An 11,843-nucleotide genomic window follows, 5' to 3' on the forward strand; every position below is an offset into this window, starting at 1 on the left:
AGAGACTGGTTTGACACACACGTGTCCTGAGTTGCACTTTAATAACTGTCACTTTATAACTGTCTGCTACCTCAATAACTGCTATGTGCATAGAACATTATCTCATAGTATGTTATGTTTACATTTTTAGAAACTGTCATCTTTTTGCACTACTGAGTACTGGTCGGCGCTGCACTGTCTATTGTCCTGTTCATTGTCAGTAATTTGTTGTACTGTCCTGTACTTTTTGCACATGTTTGCACATGCACTTTATATAGGTATATATAGGTAGTTTATATAGGTATTTTATTTCGTTGTGTAGTCTCATGTTGTTGTTGATACTTTATTGATCCTTTGCAGGAAATTATATTGTCACGGCAGCTTTAACACTCAATAACAATACATAATACATAACAATAATACCTATATCGAATAATCAGTAACAGATGCATATTCAAAACAGGATATTCAATAGCAGAATTAATAACAGTATATTCAGTAACAGGTTAATATTCATAAATCATTAAACATTCTGATGGCCGCTGGTACAAAGGACTTCCTGGTACGTTCAGACTTGCACTTTGGTGCGATCAATCTATGGCTAAAGGTGCTCTTGTTGATCACCCCAAGAGCATGGATTGGATGTAAGGGATTGTCCATGATTGATTTTAGTTTAGAGAGTATTCTTTTCTCAACCACATACTGGATCATATCAAATTCAGTCCCCACAACCGATCCTGCTTTCTTTATCAATTTGTTGACTCGATTTAGATCTCCCATGCGAGCACCCTCTCCCTAGCACACCACAGCAAAGAACAGAGCACTTGCCACCACTGTCTGATAGACGTTACACAGTAAAGGACGGCAGATGTTAAATGACCTAAGCCTTCTTAGAAAATAAAGTCGGCTTTGACCCTTCTTATACACTGTCTCCATGTGGCTCTTCCAGTCCAGCTTATCATCAAGGTAAACACCGAGATATCTGTGGCTGGAGACCATCTCCACTTCACTGCCCTGGATGGCGATTGGGGTTAACGGTGTCTTCTTCCTCCTCCTAAAATCCACAACCATCTCCTTTGTTTTTAAGATGTTAAGTTGGAGATGGTTGTGGTCGCCCAACCCACAAACTCCTTAATAGTTCTCCTGTACTCCTCCTCCTCACCTCCTTTAATTAGGCCAACCACGACCATATCGTCTGAAAATTTCTGGAGGAAGCAACTGCCACTATTGTACTGGAAGTCTGCTGTATAGATAGTAAACAGTAACGGGGCCAGCACGGTTCCTTGCGGCACCTCATGATTACTCAGAATAGTATTAGAAACACTATTCTGCAGACGCACATACTGTGGTCTACTGGATAAATAGTTCATACACCACTGGACCAATGTTGAATCCAGCTGCATCCTCCTCATCTTCTCACACAACAGTCGGGGCTGGATCGTATTGAAGGCGCTTGAGAAGTCGAAAAAGGTGAATCTCACAGATGCATCAGAGGTGTCCAGATGTGCATGAGTTCTTTGTAGCATGTAAATAAGGGCATCATCCACACCCATGTTGGACTGGTATGCAAACTGCAACGGATCCACGTAGTTTGACATATAGTCCTTGATGTAAGAAAAGACCTGTCTCTCGAACGTCTTCATGATATGTGAGGTGAGTGCTACAGGTCTGTAATCGTTATGGTTAGATGGATATCTCTTCTTTGGAATTGGAATCAAACAGGATGTTTTCCACAGTTTCGGGACCTTTTGTAGGTGCAGACTTAGATTAAACAGGTATGTAAAAATACCACTGAACTGGGTAGAACATGTCCTCAACAGTCTGGGCCCAATATCATCAGGCCCCACTGCTTTTCCCAGCTTCAGACTGTCCAGTTCACCCTTAACCTGAGATTGATTTAACACCGTTGGTACAGTTAGAGAAAAGTTGGAGTCAAGAGAGGTCTTTTGGGAGATTATGATGTCACTGATGGAAGAAAGGGGAGAGAGGGGAGACGATATCATAGATGGGATGATTGAGGGACGGGAAACAACACCAGGCAGCGGCAGACCAGGTGTGGCGGTCTGATGTGGCATCGGGTTATCAAATCTATTAAAGAATCTGTTCAGATCGTCAGCCAGGTCCTGGTCACCATCAAGTAGCTGAACCCCCTTCTGCTCCATACCTGTGATCTTCCTCATGCCAGCCCAGACCTGCTTCACTCCATCCTGCTGCAATTGTTGTTCTAATTTGCACCTGTATGCTTCTTTCCCTCCTTAATCTTCACCCTCAGTACTTTTTGGATTTCTTTGACCTTATCCCTATCACCCTCTCTGAAAGCCTTTTTTTTTTCATTTAACAGTACCTTCAAACTGCTGGTTACCCATGGTTTGTTATTTGGGAAACAGCTAATTTCTCTGGAGGGCATGATGTCATCATTACAGAATTTAATATAATGGGTGATGCAATCTGTTAATCCATCAATGTCATCCCCATAGTCCTCACAGAAAACATCCCAGCATGTTGCTTCAAAACAGCACATTAAGGCTTCTTCTCTCTCAGGAGACCAGTATTTTAGTGTTCTGTTAATGACAGGCTGCCTCTTAACAAGTGGCGTGTAGGAGGGAGAAAGATGTACCATATCATGGTCTGATCGGCCAAGAGGTGGCAGTGCAACACATTTGTATGCGTTTTCACGTTAGCATACAAGAGATCCAGGATCTTATCTCCCGTGTTGTACAATCAACAAACTGCTTAAATGTTGGCAGGGTCTTAGAAAGGGATACATGGTTATAATCACCAGAGAGAAAAATGAACGCGTCTGTATACTTCGCCTGGAGTCAGCGACAACAGAATGCACTATGTCACAGGCCACCTCCGTATTGGCAGATGGAGGGATATAAACAACAACGGCGATCACCACTGTGAACTCCCTCGGCAGGTAATAAGGTCTTAAACTCACTGCCAATAGTTCAATGTCCTTGTTACATAACTGTTCCTTAATAGTAGCATGATTGGGATTACACCACTTGTTATTAATGAGCAAAATAAGCCCCCCTCCTTTATGCTTACCGCTCGATTCGGCATTCCTATCCGCTCGTATCGTCCTGAAGCCGGTGAAGCTAGACAAGGAATCAGGGATATTGTCCGTCAGCCACGACTCAGTCAGACATATCAGACTGCTCTCCCGATACATTTTCTGGCTCCTGACAAGAGTCTCTAGTTCTTCGAGCTTGTTGGTCAGACAGCAAACATTTCCCATGGTGATAGATGGTAGGGCTGGTTTAAAAGTTTCTTTCCACACTCTTTCTCTAGCCTTCTTATTTCTCTTCACCCCAGCTCTAATTCCACGGTGTCTCCTCCGTAATATTTCCTTCGGGATATCATGTTTAATCCCGAATTTTGAACCTTGTACCAGGTCTAGTAGTTCTCGCCGGGTGTATACAAAAGATGGTGTCTCTCGGCTAATGTTACAGTCCTCTGCCCGCATAAACTTTTCCGATATCAAGTCCATATCAACAATCAATTAATTAATTATCCTCATGAATCTGACGTTAATGATAATAAATAAATAAAAATAAAAAATACTTAAAAGCACTTTAAAACAAAACACAATGCTACACAAAGCTGCACGCTACAGGCTGCCAACTCATCGGCGCCACCGATGGCATGTACTCCACAAGACCCTATGTTGGTCCTATGTTGGTCCTTTGTTGTTTTTATGTAGCACCATGGTCCTGGAGGAACCTTGTCTCGTTTTGCTGTGTACTGTACTAACTGTATATGGTTGAAACGACAATAAAAACCACTTGACTTGACTTGAGATATTAAACATTGGCTGGAAATTTTAAAAAGCAAAACCGATGTTCTGATTTTAGGTTCATCCATGTCCTCCTTACCTTACCTGGTTGCCTAGTTAGGTCCTCTGTTGTCGAATGTACAAGGTCATGTAAGAAGTCTTGGAGTGATTTTAGACCCCTCATTACTTTTCAATAAGCAAATCAGTGCTGTTGTCTTGGGTAGCTTTTTCCACCTGAGATCTATCTCTAAAATAAAACATTTTCTTTCACATAAAGACTTAGAAATTGTGATCCACTTCTTACATCAAGGTTAGATTATTGTAATTCATTGTACATTTGTCTCCCCCAAACTGTGTTATCCCACCTACAGCTGGTTCAAAACGTGGCAGCAAGGCTTTTAACAGGGTCAAGAAGAGGGATCACATTTCCTCTGTTTTAGCATCTCTACACTGTCGTCCTGTAAAATTCAGGGTTGATTTTAAAATTCTGATTTATGTCTACAAGGCACTATCTGGTCTCACACCCCAATATATCAGTGATCTTCTCCTCCCTTACTCCCCTACCAGAGTGCTCAGGTCTTCTGATCAACTTCTATTGAGGGTTGCTGCTATAGGTCTAAGGCTGGCCATACCTTTTCTGTGATAGGTCCTAATCTATGGAATATTCTCCCTTTCCATGTGAAGTCAGCTTCATCATTAGCCATTTTAAAATCTTTTTCAATACATATTTGTATTCTGTAACTTTTGAATAGATCCTTGAAATAGATTAATACATGATGCTGTATTTAAAGGTTTTTATTTATTTGTATTATGTTTTATGTTTAACTTTATATCAATCTGTTTTTATATCATTCTGTCATTATTTAATTATTTGTTTGCTCTGTAAATCTCTTTTGGTCAACTTCTGTTGTTTTTAAATATGTTCTATAAATAAAGGTTGGCTTGACTAGACTATCAAATATGAATCATTAAAAACAACTTGTGATTTTTTTTTTATGATTTCTTTTTTATATATTTGTCTAATGATACTAAAACAGTCTCATGTAAAAAAAAATAAATTCTTTCATATGCAAACTTTACAGTGTTAAAGGAACGATATACAAATGTGTCACCAAAAATTGCAAAAATGCAAAAAAGAGGGTACAGTTAACAAATCTGTGAGTAGATGACTATTTAGTGAAACTAACACCTGATGAGGGGTGATACAGGATGTGAAGGAGTGGAAAGACACATGTCCTGCTCCATTCGTCTTCTAACACTGTCAAACACAGACTCTGTTTAACACATGACTAGTAGCCTATTGCATATATCTAATTGATATTAGAATTATATTCATGCTGTACAGCCAGAGGGGAATGTAGGGTTATATTGTAAACTTGGTTCTCTGAGTGAGAGACTATCTCTCCTCCAGAATACATATGGATGGGACTATGACACCACCTGTGGCATGTGACATGGATTCTATGAACCCGGTGCCACCTACTGGCCTCCAACTGAAGTCTCGGGTCTCCTGAGTCTACGCCACCTGATTTCTGGCCCTCATTGTGAGTATGACCGTATCTTGACCAATTTCTCTCAACACCTGCCAGGGTCTGTATTGAACTGGGGAGAAATCCCCTCATTTCCTGTGCACATGCATGAGCCTCACATACTCACTGCAGCGTCTCAAGAGCACAAGGCCCAAACATTGCTGAAGGTACTACAGGAAGCTCAAACAAATACTTGCAGTCTGCTGGGTGCAGCTTGGACTGAGAGAGCTATAGGTGTTGCCTTTCTGTCCACAAGGGAGCCATTGATCTGCCCACTGTGCTTGCTTGCCATTTTGACATCCACAATAAGGTAGAAGAAACAGCTGTGTTCAGCTATTTTCTCTGGGCTCAGTGATTCATTGAGACCTTGCAACAGCTGATGCAACACCTGTGTTAGCCAGGCAAGCTGTTTTAGCAATGTCACCATGTAAAAATCAGGTAGGAGGGGAGAGAAAAAGGGCCTAGACTGTACTGACAAATCAGCCATATCAAACCGAGATGGAGCAGCAGATGTGACAGAGACTGGAGGAATATTCTAGGCTTCAACTGCTCTCTCAATCAGGGATCTCAGTGGATGGGTGTCCTGTGACTGAGAAGCCAAATCCTCTGAATTATCCTCTGCAACCTCAATACTATCAATACTTTGCTCAGGCATGGTCTCTGAAAAAAGAGAAAAGTCCATAGGGGCATTATTCCCCAACACATCTGGAAAAGTAGTGATGGAACCACAATCAGCTTCAGACACATCTGGTGCTGATAACCCTGGGCTAGCGTAAGGATTATCCTGATGCACCACAGCAGCTGCCAAACTCGAGCTCTCGAGGTGGGAAGCAAGGTTGTTAACCTGTTGTGCCAAGGCAGCAACTGTGGCAGCTACATCTTGCCTGGCACGCTTTGGCTGGGGAGCACTGGTGGAAGAACCAGTGCATTTGTGTCTAAAAAACTGTCCCTTGCATGAGCTGAGAGGATAAAGCAGTTAATGCAACTTTCTAGCTGTTTACGGCTTTGCCACTCATGTTCAATAACAAGACATGATATACAGGAGTCATAGCCATCTTGTGGTGGCATGGGGGCTTGGCACTGAACACAGGCATGCCTACTTACTATTTTAGACATGTTACAGATAAACAGTATATACTGTAAACTTATATTTAAATGCAAATCCTATATGTATGTATATACTGTATATAACATTTGATATATTTGATTTATTATATGTATATACATATAAATTGACCAAAAGTTGTTGAGCGAGGGGGGAGTAGGTGGTAGTTGACATTTTGCTGCCTGTTCGGCACACTTAGAAAAGTCTCGGTTCTCCCTACGGCCAGTCTGCCCCTGCTTGTAAGGCACTGGCTTCATTTAACAAACTGAATTTTGCAATTACCATAGCTTTAGCCAAATGCTAATTACCACAGTATAACTGGGTGGCTGGGTTTCAGTTAAGCAATCAGAGGTCACTTAGCATTCACAAAGATCTTTGACAAGCTAAAAAGAGATTATGCTTTAATAAACGGTAAGAATGATCAAGTGAACAATTGACTGGTTTTTCATGTTTGTATAAAATTCACAGTTTAAGTGATTTAGGAAAATGGCACTAACATGCCAAATAAAAAAACAAACAAAAACCAAAAAGTAAAAGAAAAAAGTGACAGATAAATCATCAACAGAAATAACAAATGCAAAACTATGGAGTAAAATACATAAAAAGGCTTTTTAAGTATATTTAAAAACCTGACTTTAGAAACCATTTGAGTCAATTGGTTACTAAAAAACAAACAAATAAACAACAACAATACAAAATGCCACCCACTATATTTACTTGATGCTGCACTACAACCCAATCTAACCATGGCCTGATCACGTAACATTACAACTAGCCACTCAGTGCAGTAATTCAGAAAAGCCATAAGTGTTTCAGTTAATGATTGCATACTACATGTCTTAGTAACAGTGGCTAATTTAAGATTTCTCACTAGACATATACTGTAACTGTCTCTCTACAAATCTATGATGTTGAAAGGTGACCCATGTCTCCATAGTAAACACCTAGAATGTATGCATTCTGCAAAATACATAAACTAGTGTATACAATATCTGTTTAATTTGGCCACACTTGAGAACTTGTATTGACAATAATTATGGCCAATGGGCATGATAGATTTATTACTATTGTTATTATTATTTGTACTACTATTATTATTATTATTATTATTATTATAATAGTTTATTTACTTCATGGAGCTAAAGAGTGTCAATTTTAGGTACTGGGCATTCCATAGATGATTTGGTGCAATTCAGTGATCCCTCAAAATATTTCACAATATTGTACAAGAAAAAAAAAGAAAAAAAAAAAAGATAAGCATAAAGTATATACAAAGAAAACAAATGACTATAAACAGATCACATTAGTGGTGCTAAAGGATTTACACTGTGCTTTACCTAAACTAATCAATAATCTTTGTGAAGCTGATGTTGTTGTTACTGTTATTCATGTTATAATTTATGCAGTTGTTATTGTTGTTGAGGCTTAGGTTGTACTGTTTCTGTAGGGCACGAGGCGCCACTGTCTTCTTTACAAACAGTTTCTGGAGGAACTTGTCACCGAGGCTCAAAGGGAAGTAGCTGCAGATTAAGTACATGAGTGTTAAACCTGGCCCGGCATAATAGCGCACCTGGGGCTTGGGAGAAAGAAGTGCGTCCACAATGGTGTCAATTACAGGGCTCAGATCCTCTCTCGCTGACTTGGCATGACTCTGGAAGTTTTCCTTGATCTCCAGTAGGTATTCTTCCCCATATTCTTCAAGAAGGCTTGGGGGCAAATTCTGGATCAGGTGCTTGAACTGTTTTTCCCAGTATTCTGTGTTACTGCTCTGACCTGAAAGGTAAGGAAAAGGGCAAACATGATGCAACATGTACCAATGAGGGGTTTCAAGGAGAAATCACTTCAGGATAGTTTGGAGACAAAGAAGGGAGATCTGTAAACCAAGATCTTAGTAAATGTTTTCCCCAGTTATTTATATTGTAACCCCACACCTGCATTTGGCTGAACAATCTGTTAAATCACTGTGTATAGAATAGTTTTGAGCTGACTCAAAAACAACTCAAAACCAGATGAATCCTTGCACTGAAGATTTAAATAAACAGTTTAAATGAGAGCTTACAGTAGCTGGCAGTTATTTCACAAGTTGTTACACGAGGGCAGTTCATTTACTTCACTGGGCACAGTGACGTTGTCTTAATCCCCTTTACTTTTACACTGTAAATAGTGATAACCTGAAATTGTTACCTGAGCTAGTTCTACCTAATCTAACCCTTATAATTAGTTGTCTCCATTGATGCATACTAAAAAGCTGGCAAGTATCAAGCTTTATGTTCATAATATAAAAGCAAACAAATAGGAGAACTTAATGTTAGGTAATTCCCCTTCTTGTCTGTACTTTAGTTAATTTTTCCAAAAACAATCTATAAATCAACTATCTTTCAACTATGTTTAAAAAGGAGGTGGACAGTAACACCAAATATCTGTCATGTATTAGTAGCAGACTGGAAATAGGCCTTGCCATATCATTTGCTGCAATTGTGTGTGTTTTTGATTAAGAAATACAATTTAATAAAGGCATCACGTCTACGTTGCATCAATAATTTATTACTAGATTTATATATACTTGAACACATCAAACCTGGTCATACTGAATCATCAAACTGGAAGCATATTTTGGTACAGTATATGTAGCTTGATTGTAGAAGTATTACATCAGTTATCACCTGTCTTAAAGGCAGAGGGTAAGATGGTGGCGACTTTGACGCCCCATGGTTTGAGCTCATGACGAAGAGTGTTGATTAAAAGATTCAAAGCTGCTTTTGAAGCCCCATATGATGCCAGACAAGGAAAGGGATGCTCTCCTACAAGATTGCAAATAAAAAGAGACATTCAATGAATGTTCTTAATCAACATCACAATGTAAAGCACTATACATTTTCTCATTTTCTTCTCTGATTTCCTTTCCTCGAACAACATTCTTGTAAATCTCTCACTATTGTCATCACATGAACATTTTTAGGAGCAAGATGTTTTCTTAAAGCCAAATAAAAACGATGTGACAAGAGTTGGGGAAACAGTAAAGTCAGTATACAGTACTCTTGTTTGACAAAGGAAGTGTCCTTCTTTGTAGAGTCTGTAAAGACAACTATTGTGAAAAAGGAGAGATGTGGATTGTAGCCAGGGTCACAGTCAGTCTAAGAGAGGAAACCCCTGAGGAATTTAATTGCAGATTCTGACTGTTTACGTGTGGTTTTGCCTCAAGCATTTGTGGAATAAAAGGGTTTGTGTTCAAATCACTTTGGCCTTGCCACCAAGAAGATGTAAGGTACGTGTTAAGACAACAGACCTCCTGTAAGTCATCTGACAGAACTCTGTTCATCTCTTTTTCAGTAGCATCTGTTGTTCATGATAGCTAAAACAGTTAGCTTTATTCAACAGTGGGACTGCATTGATGGAGACATATTTATTTAAAAGGGCTGTGTGCCAGTGTTTACGAAGACCTCAACAGTGTCCTGAGCCAGGCTGTTACTCAGAGAACCATACTGTTGGGCATGATGGCAGTAAACAAATGGAGACAAATTCAGCATAAACAGGCAAAGCTAAGAATCTTATGTGGATTTCTCATAATTACAAAATTTCAGTCTGAGGTTGAGGAGAGAGCTGGTATCTGTGAAGATTTGAGAAGGAAAGAAAACGGGTGGATTACAATGTGGACTCCTAATTGTGTTTGGATAGGTTGGATTAAGCCAGAGGGAAGGCGGAAAATAAACATTTGACAAACAGAGTACCATTTATAAGTACTGAAGTCTTAATGGCAGAGAGAGAGAGAGAGAGAGAGAGGGCCTTAGAGACTCAAAATTAGATTTTTTACACTGAAACAGGATCCTGGAAATACCCGTAAATGTGTCATCACATGTAGTTTAATTTACTCTTTCTTTTACTTTATTAGGGGGAAAAAGTCTGAGTAGAATGAGTAAAGTGACTTGGATGGAGAGTGGATGTATAAGTTTACTAATGTAGTGGCATTGGTTTTATACAAACTGGTATAATAGTCATGCTACTATACCAAAATATTTGCAAAATGATTTTTATGTGCACACTAGAAGCTCTACAACAACATTGACTTTTATTCCCATCACATGAGTCCTGCAGTGCACACAAGTCAAAACTTGACCAAAAGTGTCATAAAAGCACCACTAAATGATGTGGTTACTTCAGCAACTGCATTTTCATGTCATATTTGCTTTTTAAGACACTATAGGTTGTGTTTAGGTTTAAGGTTTAGGGTAGGGACGTAGGTAGGTTTTGTTGATTTAAAACTCAATAGAGCTCCCATCTGTTTTGGAGAAAATGTAACTCGCTTTTTGCACAACAAAATTGAAATTTTTCTTGCCGCGGTTTGTGCAATGAATCATATAATTTTATTTATTAGATCAGATTGGTTTCAGTGCTCAAGTATATGTGTACCTGAAGGGCTGGATATTGTCACAATCCGGCCTTTAGCCTTTCTCAAAAGTGGTAGAAAGGTCTTGGTAACAGTGAGCGTTCCAAAGAAGTTAACCTCCATGCATCCTCTGAAGTTGGACATGAGGGAGAGCTCAACATCCCCAATATTCACACACCATCCAGCGTTATTTACAAGCCCCCACAAATCTAGAGGAACAAAATATAAAGAAGAGTATTATTCTGTTTTTAATTTCTAAAAAATAAAGAGGCTCAACTGTGTCAGTTTCTTCAGGAACACAGGAAAAATATCATCCTACGGTGTTGCTCCTTATTCCAAACTGCTGAAACCACAGATCTTTTCCTCATCACATTTTTGTAGTTGAGACCAGAGCAATAACCTCCTGGCACCCATGATTTCAGATGGACAAAGAGAGCTAGGTTTCTTCAGCAAATGTTAGACAGAAGTGTTTGATTGTTTTGTGAGAAGACAGCAAGTGATTAACAACTCTCTTTATGGTTGTGCTGAAACTCTGTATCTCAGCAGAGTTTAATAGCTAGTTAAATGAAAAGACAAGGCACTTATGCTGAGATTTGTATTATCTTAACCCCCACCCCTACTTTAGTCTGCTCACTAGTTTGGTGGAAATGCAGAATAAAGACTCTAACTCCGTGAAACAATAATATGACAAGGGAAGTTTGTAGAAATAAGTAACTATAGTGAGTTAGTTAAAAACAGCATAGTACAACTACATGCATATAACTAATGTGAGTCTGCCAGAAAGGTCCTCACATTGTTCAAATACAATTTACAAATACAAATACAATAAATAAATAAAAATTTATTTTTCTCAAAAAAAATGAAAGACTTGTTTTCATGTGCGTTAGATAACATATCTTCAACATTTTATTTTCTGTATATTTCATATTTATTTTTCCTCACTTGGCTTATCCAAAATGTATGTGACCCAATTTTGGAAAAGCATGGAGAAATTCTCTCTCTCTCTCTCTCTACTACAAATTCAAATTGAATTTCTGTCACTACATATTGAATTGAATCAATTACTGT

General features: G+C 39.0%; 1 protein-coding gene across 1 annotated transcript in view; it reads right to left on the reverse strand.

Moving 5' to 3' along the window:
- Positions 1–4,758: 4,758 nt before the first annotated feature.
- The window catches only part of LOC127633282 (11-beta-hydroxysteroid dehydrogenase type 2-like), a 23,782-nt gene continuing 16,697 nt past the window's right edge, over positions 4,759–11,843 (reverse strand). The window contains exons 3-5 of the mRNA XM_052112318.1: positions 10,799–10,984; positions 9,055–9,192; positions 4,759–8,164 (exon numbers count right to left, since the gene is read on the reverse strand). Of these exons, the coding sequence (XP_051968278.1) occupies positions 7,734–8,164; positions 9,055–9,192; positions 10,799–10,984 (755 nt within the window). The 3' untranslated portion in view covers positions 4,759–7,733. The remainder of the gene's footprint in view (positions 8,165–9,054; positions 9,193–10,798; positions 10,985–11,843) is intronic.

The sequence above is a fragment of the Xyrauchen texanus genome, chromosome 1, assembly GCF_025860055.1.
Source record: "Xyrauchen texanus isolate HMW12.3.18 chromosome 1, RBS_HiC_50CHRs, whole genome shotgun sequence".
Taxonomy (NCBI): domain Eukaryota; kingdom Metazoa; phylum Chordata; class Actinopteri; order Cypriniformes; family Catostomidae; genus Xyrauchen; species Xyrauchen texanus.